Below are 19,896 nucleotides of genomic sequence, written 5' to 3'. Positions count from 1 at the left end.
ATACCTTGCATTTATCCAAATTGAACCCCATCTGCTGTTTATCAGTCCACTGACCCTTTTGATCAAGATCCCTTTGAAATCTTAGAAAACCTTCTTCACTGTCTACTATGCTACCAATATCGGTGTTGCATTATAAGTTAATAAAACGTTGAAAAGAATCATTAGTAAATCTATCCGATAATGATGAAACTAAGGAAGTGTTAAGCTCGGACACTCACCAAGCTGTCAAGTCTTATTAGGGAAACAAGTGAATTGTGGTGGAGGTGGCTTTTTTCTTGATTTGGGAGGACTTGTTGTATGTGATTTTTGATCCAGCGGAGCACTCTAAACACCATCCCTTTATAGATCTTTGCACTGGGACTTGTAAAGATTTTTTCCGTGATAACAGCACTTTTTGTTTTTTTTCCACTTTTTGGAGTTCTCTAGCTTTTGACTGCTTTGTTAATACTTGTGTTTACTCCTGAATCATACTGTCTGTCAAGGAGCTCTCATTAAGGATGGCCATTGCCTCAACAAAACTTTTCTAGGCATCACCTCTTGGTTGAATCTTGTTGTTCATTACCCTCCCCCTCCTCTGCAGCACACTATTGTTCCACTTCTTTTAGGCCCTTGATAATTAAAGTTCTGCACAGGAGGGAATGACATTCTTGGTATTTAGCTAATATAATCCAAATTGCTTGGTTTTCATGTTTTTTTAATGTCAGCAGAAAACACTTCATAATCACTTGATCTTTTATGACTCATAATGAATATAGTGGTAAGATTCAATACTACTACAGCTATTCAAGACGACCAACAGGAGATAATGAGTAATTTACCCAATTCACAGTTGATGTCCAACTGTGCGCACGTACCTTCTGTATAATTTGGTGACTATTTAAAGGAATCACTGGAGATCATCTCCGGCGTGTATCTTGGGCCTAGCATGCATAAAGGCCTGGACAGCTCTCTGGTCTGTCTTCGGCTCATGCCCCCTCTCAAGATAACTCCCCACCTTGGCCGAAACCCAACTCTCATTGCTCAGCATCAGAATTATGTGAGAATACCCAGGCATGTGGGTCCAGCTGTGCAAACAATAGTAACATGATGTGAGTAGTGTGGGACAGCATTAATTGAGGACTCCCACTATTCAGTTATATTGTAAGTATTAATCTTTCCTGAACAATAAAATGACTAGCATATAACCTTCAGAGGAGGTTTCTTTTGGTGAGGACCAGCTAGCTATGAACCAATAATAAAATCAGTGTTCAAGTGATGTTGTAAAAAGTCTTGCAACTTGAAATGGCTTTTGAATTTATTTGTATTTTTTAATTGGCTAACAACAGCACTGAAATGTCCTTTTACTGAGGAGGGGTTTTTGTTCAGTCCTCAAACCTGATGTGTTTGTTAAATGTGGTAGGTTCTTCAAAAAAACTCAAAACTGTAAATCAAGAATTCTTTGAAGGGCAGTGAGCAAGAGGGACGGAATACAACTGCATCCGCAAGCATCATGTTAAGCAATCCCAGAATGCTGTTTACATGAAAGTCAGCATGACTCTGAGCTTCAGCATTAATGGAAATAAAATTGTCATGATTGAGATAAAAAATAAAAGAACCAGGCTAATAGAATTCTTTTAAAACAACATCTTGTTTCAGTATTATTAAGCCAAAATTATGTGTTTGATCCAAAATTGTTGAAGTGAAATCATTCAAGTTTAAATGTGAGTGTACTGTATACTGTAATCAAGTAATAGCATATGCTATGCGAATTGAATCATTTGTTGATTTTAATTTTCCAAAAGTGCATTTATTTTCTCATTGCTACTTTTCTTCTTCCCCCCCCACCCCCGGCTTGAAGTGCCCACCGGGAATGAAGCAACAAGTCCTAACTTTCTACACAAAATTACTAGGAAGAATCAAACAACCCCTCTTGCCGCACATAAATGTTCACAGGCCTGTCCAGGTATGATCTCCTTTCAGCATTTAAGTGGCAGGTGCCATACTGATGTGTTAAGTACTTCTCAAATTGGGCAAATGCATTCTTCTGTGATGTAAACAGATGACCCGGCACCTGGTCAAGTTTGAATGAACATTATGGCGCTGTACTGCTTTAAGGCCCTTTGGCCCACGATGTTGTGTTGAACTTTTACCCTAAACCCAAGGTGTATCTAACCTCCACCCCTACCTTATACTGTATCTAATAGCTGCTTAAATGCCCCTAATGAGGCCAACTCCACTACCCGCTCTGGCAATGAATTCCACGCCCCACCACTCTGAGTAGAGAACCTACCTCTGACATCTCCCCCATATCTACCTCCATTCATTTGAAAACTATGCCCCCTCGTAATAGCTACCTCCATCCTAGGAAAAGGTCTCTGGCTGTCCACTGTGTCTGTACCTCTGATCATTTTGTACACCTCTATCAAGTCACCTCTCATCTTTCGTCATTCTAAAGACAAAAGCCTTAGCTCACTCAACCTTTCCTCGTAAGAACTTCCCTCCATTCCAGGCAACAGCCTGGTAAATCGCCTCTGCACCTTTTCCAATGCTTCCACATCTTTCCTGTAATGAGGCGATCAGAACTGGACACAATACTCCAGATGTGGCCGAACCAGGCTTTTGTATAGCTGGAACATAACTTCACAGCTCTTGAACTCAATCCCTCTATTAATGAAAGCTAACACACCATACGCCGCCTTAACAACTCTATCGACCTGGGTGGCAGCTTTCAGGAAACTGTGGACATGAACCCCAAGATCCCCCTGCTCCTACACACAGCCAAGAATCCTTCCATTAACCTTGTATTCTGCTTTCAAATTTGCCCTTCCAAAACGAATCACCTCACACTTCTCAGGGTTAAACTTCATTTGCCACTTCTCAGCCCAGCTCTGCATCCTATCAATGTCCCTATATAACCTAGAACAGCCCTCCGCACTATCCACAACTTAACCCACCTTCGTATCATCCACAGACTTACTAATCCACCCTTCCACTCCTAGGGCGGCACAATGGTTCAGTGGTTAGCACTGCAGCTTCACAGCACCAGGGACCCAGGATCGATTCCAGCCTTGGGTAACTGTCTGCGGAGTTTGCACGTTCTCCCCATGTCTGCATGGGTTTCCTCCAGGTGCTCTGGTTTCCTCCCACAGTCCAAAGATGTGCTAGGTGGAGTAGCCATGCTAAATTGCCTGCAGTGTTCAGGGGTGTGTGGGTTATAGGGAGATGGGTCTGGGTGGGATGCTGCAAGGGGCGGTGTGGACTTGTTGGGCCGAAGGGTCTGTTTCCACACTGTTGGGAATCTAATCTAATCTAATCCAAATCATTTACAAAAATCACAAATAGAATAAAGAATATTATAACTAAAATTTTCAAGACAGTTGGCAGTCACTCTGAAAATGAAGCCCTAGTTCTTCAAATTTTCTGTTACATTATAAAGAAGGAGGTTTTGCTGCTCCTTGGCTTGGTGGGTAATTGTTTTGTCTGATGTAGAGCTAAATCTTTTAAAGTCCTAAAGTTGTACCTACTCTATAATAATCTAAGTATCCATTATCTGAACAGCAGGTGATGTATAGATTTAGTCATAATATCCGAGAGTAGACAAGAAAAATTGTTGGATTTCTGCTCCTGATTGTGATCAAGTGATCTATTCTGCAAATTATACTTGTCAAGATAGCAGTAGAGTACTGTTACGATTTTTCCACAATTTAAACTTCTGCATGTAGAATATCCACTTGGGAGGACTATCAGAAAATGGCCAGGACCTGTGCATCCGAACAGATCTTAGTCTTGGCTGTCACACTTGTGCGTGGAGAATCGTTATTTCTTCAGAATGCCGAAGGCAACTGGCAGTCTAGAACATAGAACATAGAAAAGTACAGCGCAGTACAGGCCCTTCGGCCCACGATGTTGTGCCGTGCAATATTGCTAATCCAAAAATAAAATAACCTAACCTACATTCCCTTCAATTCACTGCTGTCCATGTGCATGTCCAGCAGTCGCTTAGCTGTCACTAATGACTCTGCTTCCATGACTACCACTGGTAAACTATCCCATGCGCTCACAACTCTCTGGGTGAAGAACCTCCCTCTGACGTCTCCTCTATATGTTTCTCCTAACACCTTAAAACTACGACCCCTTGTGGCAATCAGTCCTGCCCTGGGGAAAAGTCTCTGGCTATCGACTCTATCCGTGCCTCTCATTACCTTGTACACCTTGATCAGGTCACCTCTCTGCCTCCTTCTCTCCAGAGAGAAAAGTCCGAGCTCAGTCAACCTCTCCTCGTAAGACAAGCCCTCCAGTCCAGGCGGCATCCTGGTAAACCTCCTTTGCACCCTCTCCAAAGCCTCCACATCTTTCCTATAATAGGGCGACCAGAACTGGACACAGTATTCCAAGTGTGGTCTCTCTGTTTAGGTCTAGGTCTATAAAACAGCATGAAATATTGAAGTTAAGATTGGAGTATTGCAGAAAAGAGTGAAATATTTAGAAAATGAAGCTCACTTGCTCTTACACCAGCATAAACCATTATTGTAGTAATTGAGTTAAATTGTGCATGTTTTTCATTTTGGCTAATTGATATCTTTTACTGACCCTCAGATCAAACTGGTCCTTATGAACCAGTGCCTTGTTAATAAGTGTAAATATAAGAAGTAGCAATTTTTTTCTAAAACTTGGGTTTATTATTAAATATTCCACTTTTCAATGATATATTTTTCCCATAGAAATTAATTCGACTTTGTGGTGAAGTTCTTGCTGCCCCCACGGAAAATGAAGAAATACAGTTTCTTTGCATAGTCTGTGCAAAATTGAAACAAGATCCCTATTTGGTCAATTTTTTCCTAGAGGTATGTATACCATGCTGTAACCATTTTTATGATACAGTATAACTATTGCATAGTTCTTTGACTGTTTATTATCTACATAACTAATGTAATGACTTTGACCAGAAAAAGACCTTTATAGAAAAAATGTTTGATCCCTCCCTTCCTCCAACACAGTGGGTGATATGTTGAATTGCATAAATGAGGAAGTTTCTGTTACATTCTAAACTACCTTTCTAAATTAATCTAAATATTCTAAACTGTTTTGTTCCTGTATTAAGTCTATTTGCATCTTTACTGTTCAATATTTTCATTGGTGTTCCAGGCATTTTTATCTAAGTTCCAAGCAGGATAAGGTATTGATGTAAGGGGTTGTATAAATCTGATTATTTGTTCAATAACATGACATTTATTTTTGTAAATACCCAATTGGTTTACTGCTATTCTTCCTACAGGAAAAAGAATCTGTTATTCATATCCAGTCTGTCTTGCATGTCCCAGTTAAATACAAGACTCTTGTATGCTTTCTGAAGCAGCCAAGCAAGCCAATTAAGTACAAAAACAAAATTGTTGGCCAACTGATGTCGATGTTGCTAAATATAAATTTTGTTCAGGCCTGTCAAATTAAACAAAGCACAAGTGTATATGTTTTAAAAATAAATTTGAACTTACTTTTGATAGACTTCTACGTACCACCCAAACCCCAGCATGATCATGAGAACAAGAGGACACTGTCCAACGTGAGTGTGTGAGGGCATCCTTCCCATCAGAACATGGTGATCATTTTATGCTGGAAACTGTACATATGTCTGTTATGGAATGTATGGTTTGGCTCCCCATTGGCGAAAAAAAATTGTTCCTTTAGAACCTTTCTTACTACTGATGCTCTTCTGTAGTTTCCATTTGTTTTTCAGATTTTCCATGAATTTTATCTCACCTATCTAAAGAATGATGAAATTTTGGCCTTGTTGCTAGCCTCGTAGTTAGCACATTAGTTTTTTTTCATCTGAACTGTTCTGTTTCCATCCCATCTTTTTCAAAACTATTTCCAAATCACAGGGTACTTTCTTATACAATGTAATTTATTTAGACATTCCAAAACATTGATTAGCTATTTCAAAATATTATGACTGGAAACTATATTTTAATGTTCAAATTTCTGAAAGTTGCAACACTTCCTGTGTCACTGCAAAATATAAGTAAACTGGGATCTATTTCTGCAGTTATCCTGATTAATTTGTTTCTGGTTCCCTTCATTCACCAAAAATTGTTATCCGAAGAAAACTAATAGGCTTCTCTGAATTCCTCTGTCAATGTATTTACCCAAAGAGTGGCTGGAAAATGGAGCTTGTTACCACAGAGTGTAGATGAGGCAACAAATGTAGATGCATTTCAGGGAACCTTAAAAAGTTAGCGCTGAAGAGATAACATGTCTTGTATTGCATTTCATTAGAATAGCATTAAAGACAGAAATGACTAAATCTACAGTGCAAATGGTAAAAGGAAGTTAATAGGTGAGTGATGTGAGGTTTTCAGACAGGACGGAGGTGTTTGATGAAGCCCTCAGCAAAGTTCCCAACTGCTGCTCCCAATGTGGAGGAGACAAAATTCATAAATGACATAAAATACACAGTTAAAATGGATGAAGTACGTGTAATTTTTGTCTCAGTTATAAAAAGAATTGCTTTAAAAATTGATGTTGAATGGAAAACTTGACTGCAGTTATACTGTTCATTCTAAATTCTACTTAGCAAACCAAATTTCACTGCTGCAGTGCAAATTGATTCACATGTAAAGAATTTCCTGATTATTGCTGGAACTCCAGAGAGTGAGAGTAGAAAGCTTTTTTCATCCAATTGCAACTGAATGATTTTGAATAAATTTACCTAAAAATCTGATGTGTATTAAGTGTTCCATAAAGCGGAAACAATATTGAGTGGGCATCTTTAAGAAAAAATGCATCCCAATTTACTAAAGTATTGAGTTTGAATTGTATCCAAATATAGTAGAACTTGGACCAGGTGTTTATTTTATATTTCCCTGACACCATGAAAATTCCTCATGGTGATACCCAGTTGAATGCTTGAAAATTTTACAATTGAAACAAAAAAGACGAAGCGGGTTTCCCTTGTGACCACTTGCAATGAGATCACCTCTTCATTTTTTACAATCAGTGCTCTCTGGCACTTATTATTTTCTCCAGCTCGTAATACCTGTGTTTTTGTTTGCAGGATTTATCATGGCACCATTCATAGTTGGTTTCTGTTTCATATATATATATAAAATGTTGCACGCAGGCGTCAATTCTAACCTTTCCGGATGAAAATAACAGTTTAACTGAAACTAAAATTTGATGTCGAAAGGTCCTTGCTTTCATTAGCGATGACTGTTTAAAAAATGTACCTGTATGATTAGTTGGCAAGACATTATATATAAGAATAAATAGTATTTCACACTTAAAATGCACAGTCTAGTGCAGTTTTGCTGTCCTTATTTAAGGAAAAGTTTAATATTTTGGAGGCAGTCAGAGGACATTTACTCGATTGACACCTGAATGAGCAAGTTGTTTTATGAGGATGAATTGGACAATTGTTTCCACTGGATTTCGGGAGAGGAAGGGGTGACTTGATTATGTGAATAAGATCCTGAATTAAGTGATAAAGATCTTGAATGGTCTTGAAAGGGTGGGCATGGGATGTTTTCTGTTGGGCACTGTTTTAAAATTAGGGGCGACCTTTTCAAGACAGATGAGGAGAATCATCTTTTCTTCTCAAAGGGTTGCAAAACTTTTAGGTGGATAGACCTTTGCTCAGCAGGGTAATCAAGAATGTAGATGGGAATGTAGAATTCAAAACACAAGCATATCAGCTATCATCTTGTTGAATGGTGGAGCACTTTCAAAGGACTGAATAGCATGGTTGTGCTTTTATTTCATACGTTCATTTGAGAGTGTCTGTCCTTACCATCAAGGTCACTTTTGACCATGTGTGACATCAATGAACCTAGCATAATTAGGATCAGTAGGAATAAGAGAAAAGTATTAAAAACATAGATGGCACAAGTCAAGATTGTTATGATTCTTGGAAGTTGATCCTGTCAGCTCAAGGACATCACTGCAGGAGTTCCTCAGGGTAGTATCCTTGGCCCAAATTTTAGCTGCTTCATCGATAACCTTAACTCCAGAAGTGGGGATCTTTGCTGCTGATGATACAATGTTCAGCATCGTACAGGACTCTGTAGATGTTGAAACAGTCTGTCCATATGCAGCAAAATCTGGATGATGTCAAGGCTTGGTCTGGTAAGTGGAAGTAACATCACACCAAACAAGTGCCAGGAAGTGACCATCCATGATCACTAGTATTAACATCATTGAATCCCTCACTATCAATACCCTGAATGATAGCAGTGACCAGAAACTAAACTGGACCAGCTATGTACACACTGTAACTACAACACCAGGTTAAAGGCTGGGAGTTCTGAGAGTTCAGAACTAGGAGTTCATGTTTTTTGTCATGTACATTGTTTTCTGGATAAAAAATATGCAATGGAATCTGATCCAACATTGATCCCTGTGGGAGCGTATTATTTGCTTATAGCCGTGATTATCGGGAACACAACCACAATGTTAAATAAGGAATAATAGCATTGTACACCTTCACCTTGATCATAAGTATTAATCTTTTAGTTCACAAAATAAGACCTGATCTATGACTGACATCTTTAATGACCTTGGTGATGTTTTGAACTAAATATGCTTAATGAAGATCCCATGTTCTAAGCTAGGCTTGTTATAAACCATCTAAAATTTGAAAATAAATACTCAACACATTACTACGTTCTTATTTTTTCTATTCATATCACTCTAATTGACAAAAATAGATCAACATAGTTCTAAAGCGCTCAAAATTTGCTTCATTCAGAGTCATCTGAGAGTGGAGTGATGTAAGCGATAATTTGATACTGAGAGAATGGTCCTCGATATTCTCACTCGTTTTAGTGGCTTCCTTAAACAGATTGCTGTTTTGATTGTATTTTAATGATTCAATAAACCAGAGTGCCTTATTTACTTACCTGGATACTTAAATCTCTCTTCAGCTTTCTGCTATAACCAAATGTTTTCCTTTTCTAGAACAAATCTCCAAGAGCTACAGGAGTTGCCAAGCCACAGAAAGCAGAAGTCGATGTTTCAGAAGATACTGTTGTGCCAGCAGATATATCATCAGAGACAGAACAAGCCCAACTTCCTGAAGGCAACACTAGTACAGGACTGTGCAATGCTACCTGTAGAGCTGTAATCAGCCCATTGGACAGCAATAGCAACTTGTCTGAACACAGTACCAATCTTTCTACGTCATTAAATACCATGACCCTTTCATTACAAACAGCCGCTGCAAACTCTTCTGAGCTCTGTCAAAGCCAAGATTATAATCTGGTGAATTCATTAATAAACCTTAGTAAAAGTCCGGTAGGTGAGCTTTTAAAACTGCAGATTTTCCTTTTTACATTTGATGCTGCACTTATTTAATTTTATTAACTTACCAAAAATAAAATCAGAAAAACTGTGCTTGCAGGATTTAGCATGGTCAGTCCACCTAACCTGAATATTTACTGAAATGAAATTGTTTGGGGTCAGATTTTTATACGGGTACTTTCAGAATAAGTGAAATAAATAAGAAACGTTCAAGTTTAATATTGTTGTGAACACATTAATTAGCATCTGCAGAGTTGTTATAGAAAAGATGTTGCTTGTCTAGTTGATGTTAGAAGTAACTTTCTACTTGTCGTATTTCCAGGATTCTTGAAAGCATGCGGTAAAAATTAAGTAACGAAATGTGGAGTGCTAAAAACAGTTTGATATCAGATTTGTTTTGGTTTTTTTGAAATCTACATGGTCATTGATGGCCTGTTCATGCATATTGGCTGAATTATGCAGAGAGTTTGTATTTTCTTTGTTTGTAGCACCAACCAGCTATTTTTCTGTTTGCATTCCAGGATGGTCGAATTGTTGTTAAAGCATCTGAGGGTCTGATGCTACTAGTTAGTTTGCCAGAGCCAGCAGCTGCAAAGTGCCTGACTGACAACACTTCTCTGTGCCAATTGCTTACGGAAAGATTGGGCAAGCTTTATCGAGCACTGCCACAGTCGATAGATCCAATGGATATTGAATCTTTGGAGTCGGTTAACTGGGGGTTGGTAGAAAAAAATTGTATCCATTTTTTTTTCTCAGGCATGTATTTTTGAAATAGTTTGCACTGGAAAGTGCAGGTGATACTAAGTAGATATAGTCAGACAGTTTGCAATGGTAAGTAACCTCGAAAGCAGGTTTGCTTGTTTGCTGAATGAAAGACTTGGTACATGTTCCTTAAACTTCTGCTACAATTATAGGAAGGCTGCAGACAAGACATAAAGTGAACCTATTCATTTACCGTATTGCACTTCTTCTGAATTAAATAATTACATTTGGCATAAAATATAGAGAGTGCTGATACTGTCAGTCCCCTCCCCAAAATAGTTAAAATCCTGAATAAAGACAAAATACTGTGGATGCTGAAATCTCAGATTACCACACAGAATGCTGGAGAAACTCATCAGATCTGGCAGCTTCTGTGGAGAGTGAAACATTTACTGCTCCGACTTGGATATGATTGTTTCTAAATTGCCCTTACCTCCAAGCAAAATGTATAATTTATGTAAAACTGTAAATCTCCAGTGTGTTTTTTTAAACCAAACAATCACCGCATAGTGGTTTACTCTCAGAAATCACTAATTCCAGTTCAAAGACATAACATTCAGTGGGCTCTCCATGTGTCTGGGGAAAAGAACATGTCGTTTTGGATTGCATTCTCTAGGTCAGTTGGAAGACAGTGTAGACGATGGTGTGAGACCACAATTGTGCAACAAGATTAGTATTACTACAAGGCAGTTTTAACTTTGCACTGACAAGTTAAAGTTGCAGTATTCTGATTGATCTTATCTTTGAATCTACTGAAGAGAAGTAGTGCAGTTGGCAATCTCCCACAGCAAGGAGTCTAACGAGTTTTAAGAAATGGAAAAGAAGCACATTTGAATGATTTTAGTCAATTTAATTTTTTGGAATTCTGTCTTCCATTTTTTTAACTTAAAACCTTTAATGTTTGGTCAGATGTTGTCCACAATTAAAAGCCCTTGACAGGCAGAGTCTATTGAAGCTAATAATTTGAGCTGAAAAGTGAAAGTTTTCCCTGAACTGTGGTCAGGTGGCTAGCAACAGAAATGGTTACAAGATAACAAAGTGTGGAGCTGGATGAACACAGCAGGCCAAGCAGCATCTTAGGAGCACAAAAGCTGATGTTTCGGGCCTAGACCCTGGTTACAAGACTGGTTAAGAGCTAAAATCAGGTATGCTGGGAACTTTGGTTAGGCTAGTTTCAACTCTGACAGTTTAAAACTGCAGCCAGGCCATGCTGTGGCCTGTCCTGTAAGCTGTGACTTGCAGTTTCCTGTCTTGAACAAATAGGGGAGGTCATATGGTTACCTGCTAGACATTATGGCACTATATTACCTTATATGGAGCATGGAATGTGGCTGCTTATGACTTGGTGTAAACATTTGGGAATTATTTACCAGTAAACTCTCTTATTGTGATTAAATGGTGTGATCAGGTTTGGCCAATTCATTGGCTGAGTGCCAGAAGTGCTCCTGGAAATGAGCACTTTTTGTGATAAAAGTTAGCAGAACAAAGGATTTTGCAGGAGAAGCCTCGGAGGCCAGCATTTGAGAAGTACGTGACCTAAAGTTATCTTCAGAGAAGACAAAGAACCTCTATGCAAGATCCACACGAGAGCAAAGTTGATAATTTTGCTTGAATCAGGGTAGTATTTGTTTCAAGCCAAATTTAGAGTTAAAATTAGAGTTAGGGTTAAATGAATTGAGTTAAAGTTATATGAAGTAAGAAGTGACTGTTGCAATGAATAAATGTTTTATAAAGAGTATTGGTACATGAAGGGTTAAATAAAGAAAGGTTTGTTAAAGTCTGAGATAATAAAATGTGAGGCTGGATGAACACAGCAGGCCAAGCAGCATCTCAGGAGCACAAAAGCTGACGTTTCGGGCCCAGACCCTTCATCAGAGAGGGGGATGGGGGGAGGGAACTGGAATAAATAGGGAGAGAGGGGGAGGCGGACCGAAGATGGAGAGTAAAGAAGATAGGTGGAGAGAGTGTAGGTGGGGAGGTAGGGAGGGGATAGGTCAGTCCAGGGAAGACGGACAGGTCAAGGAGGTGGGATGAGGTTAGTAGGTAGCGGGGGGTGCGGCTTGGGGTGGGTGGAAGGGATGGGTGAGAGGAAGAACTGGTTAGGGAGGCAGAGACAGGTTGGACTGGTTTTGGGATGCAGTGGGTGGGGGGGAAGAGCTGGGCTGGTTGTGTGGTGCAGTGGGGGGAGGGGACGAACTGGGCTGGTTTAGGGATGCAGTAGGGGAAGGGGAGATTTTGAAACTGGTGAAGTCCCCTATTCATCCCCTATTCCCAATTCCTCCGCCTCCGCCGCATCTGCTCCCACGACAAGACATTCCACTCCCGCACATCCCAGATGTCCAAGTTCTTTAAGGACCGCAACTTTCCCCCCACGGTGATCGAGAACGCCCTTGACCGCGTCTCCCGCATTTCCCGCGACACATCCCTCACACCCCGCCCCCGCCACAACCGCCCCAAGAGGATCCCCCTCGTTCTCACATACCACCCTACCAACCTCCGGATACAACGCATTATCCTCCGACACTTCCGCCATTTACAATCCGACCCCACCACCCAAGACATTTTTCCATCCCCTCCCCGTCTGCTTTCCGGAGAGACCACTCTCTCCGTGACTCCCTTGTTCGCTCCACACTGCCCTCCAACCCCACCACACCCGGCACCTTCCCCTGCAACCGCAGGAAATGCTACACTTGTCCCCACACCTCCTCCCTCACCCCCATCCTAGGCCCCAAGATGACATTCCACATCAAGCAGAGGTTCACCTGCACATCTGCCAATGTGGTATACTGCATCCACTGTACCCGGTGCGGCTTCCTCTACATTGGGGAAACCAAGCGGAGGCTTGGGGACCGCTTTGCAGAACACCTCCGCTCAGTTCGCAAAAAACAACTGCACCTCCCAGTCGCAAACCATTTCCACTCCCCCTCCCATTCTCTTGATGACATGTCCATCATGGGCCTCCTGCACTGCCACAATGATGCCACCCGAAAGTTGCAGGAACAGCAACTCATATTCCGCCTGGGAACCCTGCAGCCTAATGGTATCAATGTGGACTTCACCAGTTTCAAAATCTCCCCTTCCCCTACTGCATCCCTCAACCAGCCCAGTTCGTCCCCTCCCCCCACTGCACCACACAACCAGCCCAGCTCTTCCCCCCCCACCCACTGCATCCCAAAACCAGTCCAACCTGTCTCTGCCTCCCTAACCGGTTCTTCCTCTCACCCATCCCTTCCTCCCACCCCAAGCCGCACCCCCCGCTACCTACTAACCTCATCCCACCTCCTTGACCTGTCCGTCTTCCCTGGACTGACCTATCTCCTCCCTACCTCCCCACCTACACTCTCTCCACCTATCTTCTTTACTCTCCATCTTCGGTCCGCCTCCCCCTCTCTCCCTATTTATTCCAGTTCCCTCCCCCCATCCCCCTCTCTGATGAAGGGTCTAGGCCCGAAACGTCAGCTTTTGTGCTCCTGAGATGCTGCTTGGCCTGCTGTGTTCATCCAGTCTCACATTTTATTATCTTGGAATCTCCAGCATCTGCAGTTCCCATTATCTTTGTTAAAGTCTGAGTCAGTTCCATGTCTTTTGTCTATCACACAGGAAAGAACATCTGGGTAAAACATGTGAGCATTACTTACCGATATTACAGCAATTAACAATTTACCATTTACCAAAGCGTCAGTCTATGCCTTGTGATGAATAGGAGAGGACTTGAAGTTTTCTTCTAAGCTAAAAACTTGGGCAGACTTCCTGATTAGCAATTTACATATGTAATGTTACAGGCTAGGACTGTAAGGTGCACTTTGTTCTGCTTGTACCTCGTTTAATTCTAGACCTTGATATTTCTTCATTTATCTGGCATTGGCTAAGGATTATGGTCAATAGTTCAATGTCTTACAGAACTTTTGTTCTTACTTCAATCAAATGAATCATAAACTACAGTGTTTCCTATCTACTTTATTAACAACAGACAAAATACACTGCCCAGCTTTATATTTTAATCATTTGTAAAATGATTTCTCATAGCAATTACTCTTCTAAAGTAATCTTGCAGTCCTGTTCCTTTATTTTTGACATTGTTGGTTTTCCAGCCTGATATGGTGGAATTGTTCGTAACATATTCAACTGCTAGCTTCTTTTGTATTCACCTTTCTTGAGCCTTTCAAGTGCCAGGTTTCATTTCCTGTGGTTTTGCTGTACGTGGTGGCATTGGATAAAAGAGTACACAAGAATACAGTGAGACTTTTTTTTAACATTTTTTGTTTTCAGCTTGAAGGCATTACTGGCGAGGAATATATTTTGTTGTACTCCAGTCACCTTGATAGGTTATCCTTTTGTGGGACTGGTGTCACACGTATACTAAGCAGAGTAGGGTGAGAAGTTCAACACCCTAAAGACCTTGGGAAATCTGGAGTAGATTTTGCAGGTCAAGACGATCTGGAAATGTCCATTGTTGCAAGTTGAGAGAGCATCTGGGGATGCAGAGACCCTTCAGTGAATATAAATTGGAGTTTGGTTCAAAACGTAATGAATGTACTATAATATCTTTTGCAATACAAAAGTTATACAAAGATTAAACTTACATTAAACTGTCCGTTGCATTTTTTGTTTTGATTGAGAGTTTCTCCTCATTTTCAGTGCTTTCACATAGAATTATCTTTGATATAACACAAGCAACACATACAATTGAATTGAGCACCACAACCAAACCTATAAGTGCTGATTTTTCTCTCCTATCACCACCTCACTGATGTGACTAAGATCCCCGACCTGACCTAAAATGGCACCCCCCATCAAGCTGACTCGACTAACCTGATCAACCCCCCGAGCAACCCAACCTGACCATCCCCTCAACCCAACGACCTGCTCTGAAACCACCATCCAACCACCTAATCACTCACACATCCCTCACTTAACCACAGATGTTTGTCCATCTGTCTCGAATGCAAACTAAGAAGAGTAAAACTCACATCATGAGGTGAATTCAAAGGACAAGCTACCATCTTTTCAATGCTGTGTTACTTCTCCAGGTCTTCATATCCATTCTATCCATTATGCTACACCTGAATCAAATTGTCAGCAGGTTTTGTTTTTACTTCACATTGAAAATCAACATTTTTTTTTCCATTGATGTTTCACAAACTCCATCCCCAGATACCCACAATTTTACCTGAATTCTAACTTGTGCTTATGACTGATACAGCATTTTTGGAGGACCTATCCTTTAAAGATTAAATTCTGTTAAATATTTCAATACCATGTTCAGGCAATTTCTACAGATTGTACTTTTTCTTTTACAGTTTAGACTCTTACAGCCATAAAGAAGATACCACAGCTTTTCCTGGAAAGCGTGCCCTCATCTCTTTCCTATCTTGGCTGGATTATTGTGACCAACTAATTAAGGAAGCCCACAAGGTCTGCACAAAAGGGGAGAAAAAGTGAATTCATTGAAAATTTGAACTTATGTGTTGACATTTTTTTTGTAATGGTGACTGGAGCTTGTTTCAAGTACGTTTTCATGAAGACAGCAACATAATTTCAGCAGGGTTCTATCTTATAGGAAAATCATACCATATGCATCTTTTACTCAACTTTATTCCAGAAACAACTTTCTAGAACATGGTATTAATTGGGATAGTAGGAACCAAAGTATGAGGGAGCTACTAAATCCATCTGAGTATTGTGATGGCAGTTACAAACTCAAGAAATTAATATGATGCATTGAATGGTTATTTTTCATCCATCTTTGATTTGTTTAAATTCCATACATACTGAAATGACCAGTTGAAAGGTGCCATCAGTTTTTAATGCAATAAAAGAATTCTGATAACATGTTTATCATGGATAAGCACGTTTATATCCAAGATGGCAGGCTAAATCGATAATTATCCAAATGTGAGATGTGATGAGCTATTCTTGCATTGCTGTAGTAAAATTGACTGAAATGAAGATGGTTTACTGACAGAGTTAAGTAACCCAATTTAATGTAGCAATGCCAAAAACAATGAGCAAACAAAATTTCCTGTGAAATGAATCTGAAATTAATTGAAAGATATTGAAAATTAGGGGGGAAAAAGACAAAACAGTAAAGGCATTGAGTACAGAATACTAGTTCTACTGCATGCCAGCTACTGCTACAGCTGATGTTTTGGCCTAAAACTGTCACACTAAGATCTGGTCAGGTACCTTTTGGCAACAGAATAATACGTTTGGTGTGGAGCTGGACGAACACAGCAGGCCAGACAGCATCAGAGGAGCAGGAAATCTGATGTTTTGGGTCTGGACCTTTCTTCAGAAATGGGGGAGGAGAAGGGGGCTGTGAAATCCTTTCAGGACCCCCTTCCCCTCCTCCATTTCTGAAGAAGGGTCCAGACCCAAAACATCAGCTTTCCTGCTCCTCTGATGCTGCCTGGTCTGCTGTGTTCGTCCAGCTCCACACCTTGTTATCTCAGACTCCAGCATCGGCAGTTCCTGCTGTCTTAAAATAATATGCTGGTTTAGTGCACCAGGAGAATTGAAAGTTAGAAGTAAAATAATGGAAATTATCTTTAAATAATGAAACTGAAAGTTTATATATCTACACAGTACGAAGGAGGCTGCATACATTTAAGTTCTGAATAACACATTGATTTCTTTGGGATTGCGTACTTGATTGTTGGAATAGATGGTGAACTCATTTAAATTTGGCTTGAAATGTCAAAAGTTGCATACTTGTCTGTACTTAGGTAAGAATGAATATGATACTTTGGAATATCTCATAAAATGTGGGATCAGAAGTAGACCATATGTCTGATTGATAATCCACTCCTCTATTTTTTTTGCTTTTCAGCACAACCCATGAATCCCTGACTGATTAAACATCTGTCTCAGCCTTGAATATACTTAATGACTTGATCTCTACCAGCTTTGTCGTGTGTCAAGTTCCACTGATTCATTATTGTCTAAAAGAAGAAATTCATCTGACTATTTCTTAAATAGGTGGTGATCCCCTTCTGGTCATGGTTATGTCTTGTGGTCCTAGACTGTCCCACAAGGGGACATAACCTCTCAACATGCACCTTGTCAAGCCCCAATATGTTTTAATAAGTTTGCTTCTAATTCTAAGTTCCAACCTTCAATGGACCCAAACTTGAGAGCACACAGATTAGCTACTCAACCTTTCCTCTTAAAATCCCTCCATATCTAGTGATTTCCCACTTGTATCCGACAATATAGTTTTAGCAAACTTTCACATTTTTATACTCCATTCCCATTGAAATAAAGGCTAACATTTCATTGTCTTCCTTATTACCTGCAGACCTTTTTTGTGATTTGTGCACAATGGTCCAAAATCCTTTTGTGTTGCAGCTGTCTGCTATCTTTGTTGATGTAAATAATTTTCAGTTCTTCTATTCTTGCCAAAGTGCACTTCCCACAATATATTCTGTCCACTAGATTCTTATGTACTGACTTACTCTGTCTATATCTCACTGCAGACTGTGTCATCTTCATCACTTCCCACCTGTTTTTGTGTCACCTGCAAACTTGATGATTAGATTAGATTAGATTACCTACAGTGTGGAAACAGGCCTTTCGGCCCAACAAGTCCATGATAATATATCCATATCCCTCATCCAAGATATTCAAATATATTGGAAATAATTATGACCCTAGCACTGATCCATGTGACGGGCTTTTTTATTAAACAGCCTTAAGTCAGTACGTTAAAGTCCATCTTTTGGAAATCTGAGTTTATTACATCTGCTTCCCTGTCATCTATCCTGCATGTAACAACCTTGGAAAATTCTGATAAATTTGTCAGGCATTATTTCCCTTTCATAAAAGCATGCTCACTCTGCTTAGTTACATTATGGTATTCTAAATGTTCTGCTGTTACATCATTTATAGCAGATTCCTAACATTTCTCCCATCACAGGTGGTTTATACGTAAAATTAAATATGAAAGAGGCCTTTTTTAAATTGAATGTTAAATGGAGGTACAGATATCGAGGATTCTAGCCTATGCTTGAATATTTGTTGTTGCCTGGCATAGATGATTGGTCTGGATATAAAAACTTCAACTACAAATTTAAAATACACTGATAATAATATAAAAAGAGCATTATAAATCAAACTTGCAGTAAGACAGTGAAAAATACATTTTAATTGTCTGGTAAAATTGCAAGTAAAGTTTAATGCTGCTAAGTATGAAGTATAGTTTTTATCATGAACGATCACAAAGTAGAACTAAATTGTTGCAGAAATATGAGGAAAATCCTTTTCAAGGTTATTTATGGCAAGACAAAGGTAAAACTCAGAGTCCACACCACCTTCTGTGTTGGAACTTAACAGAGAGGCCTGTGAAGGGATAGGGACTTGCTTACATCAGTCTCTGGAGTTTTATACCTAACCATGTTGGTATTCGTGCCAAAGTGCATCCAGGTCCACTGTTGTAAGAACAACATTTCATCATTACAGCTGCAAAATTCAGGCCAGTGTTTTCATTGATGTTACAGTGTGACAGTGTAATTAACAAAGCTGTGATACATTCTGCCATGGCATATAGGTACTTGGAATGTTTATATTAAGTCTTGACAATGCACTTGTAAACAATATGTTTAAATCTGGCTGCTATGAAGTAAATTTTTTCACATGCCTTTGGGAGGGAATAAGAAAAAAGTAACAGAACTGATGTTGAATGTAAAGATGAACAATGCAGAAAGGTTTTTAAAAAACCTAATACATTCCTTCTTAAAACTTGTTAAATAATGTTCATAACATAAACCAAAATACTACCTAAGTAAGTCAAAAGAACAGAACCAAAAGATATTAATTTGTTGAAAATAAATTTACGTTAGGAATGACATTTATACTGAGTGATAAATGTTTGGATTAAAATGTGAGGCAGTGTTGAGACAACAGCAATTTAAGATGCATTTGAATGGGTCAGTAGTAGAGTCTAGATAAGAGAGAGTTCCTATCAGTAGAACCTAAAATGCTGCCTTTCTCTTGCCTTTTCCTTCTGTTAATGTTTAGAGGTTAAAATGTCATAACTTTTGAAATTGAATTAGAATATTTTAAAATGTAGGGAATAATAAACATCAGCTGTTTATTTAAGTTGACCTTCACTTTACAGCTCACTGCCGTTGCCTTGGCAAGGGCCATTCGAGAGAGATTTTTTGTTCCAGTTATGGAGCCACAATTGCTTCAGACGTAAGTTGGTTCGGCTTTTTGCTGTAAATCATTGCTTTATTCAACTTTAGTCAAGCAGTCCATGGAAGAGTTTTCATTGCTTAGTAATCTTTGACATTGAAGTTTATCAATTAAAAATTTGTAAATACTGTGGGAGGCTGAGACTTGGCAAGTGGAGGGGTGGTTTTTGCCACTTCTGGTAAATCAGACATGTTGAATACATGATAGATGATGTGGAAAGTTCTATAGTCAAAACAGTGTGTGAAGTTGCGAAATGCTCTTTTGCTGATTTGTTTCTTAGCTTCCGTTTTTTCAAACTCACTGTTTTTTCTGTGTATATTTATTTGGAAAAGTTAAGAACTCTATTCTTAATATACATCCCACAATTCTTACTTGGTTCATAAAGTCACCATAATTAATTGCTTAATGTTCTTTTTTGTGTGAGTGTAGATCAGAAATTGGTATTCTGACTTCAATATCACTGCTAAATCGCATCATCCGCCAGATCACATCAAGTGCAATGCTACAAGAGTTAGTTTTCTTCCTCTTAGGAGATCAGAGACAGTCTGAAACAGCTGGAGAACATAAGCATCAGTTACGATATCGACTTATAGAGCATTGTGACCATCTCTCAGATGAGGTAAATATTTAGCCGTACAAAATCTATTTTGTTGCTTATAGGTGTTTTAGAAA

The 19,896-nt window shown here is 39.4% G+C and overlaps 1 protein-coding gene across 1 annotated transcript in view; it reads left to right on the top strand.

The window, feature by feature from the left end:
- The window catches only part of fhip2a (FHF complex subunit HOOK interacting protein 2), a 62,318-nt gene that overhangs the window by 25,418 nt on the left and 17,004 nt on the right, over positions 1-19,896 (top strand). Inside the window, exons 4-10 of the mRNA XM_048550899.2 lie at positions 1,838-1,942; positions 4,701-4,823; positions 8,929-9,264; positions 9,792-9,988; positions 15,333-15,447; positions 19,148-19,224; positions 19,654-19,843. Of these exons, the coding sequence (XP_048406856.1) occupies positions 1,838-1,942; positions 4,701-4,823; positions 8,929-9,264; positions 9,792-9,988; positions 15,333-15,447; positions 19,148-19,224; positions 19,654-19,843 (1,143 nt within the window). The remainder of the gene's footprint in view (positions 1-1,837; positions 1,943-4,700; positions 4,824-8,928; positions 9,265-9,791; positions 9,989-15,332; positions 15,448-19,147; positions 19,225-19,653; positions 19,844-19,896) is intronic.

The sequence above is a fragment of the Stegostoma tigrinum genome, chromosome 20 (assembly GCF_030684315.1).
Source record: "Stegostoma tigrinum isolate sSteTig4 chromosome 20, sSteTig4.hap1, whole genome shotgun sequence".
Taxonomy (NCBI): Eukaryota; Metazoa; Chordata; class Chondrichthyes; order Orectolobiformes; family Stegostomatidae; genus Stegostoma; species Stegostoma tigrinum.
The sequence above is the reverse complement of the archived record's forward strand: the minus strand, read 5'-3'. Positions and strand labels throughout refer to the sequence as shown.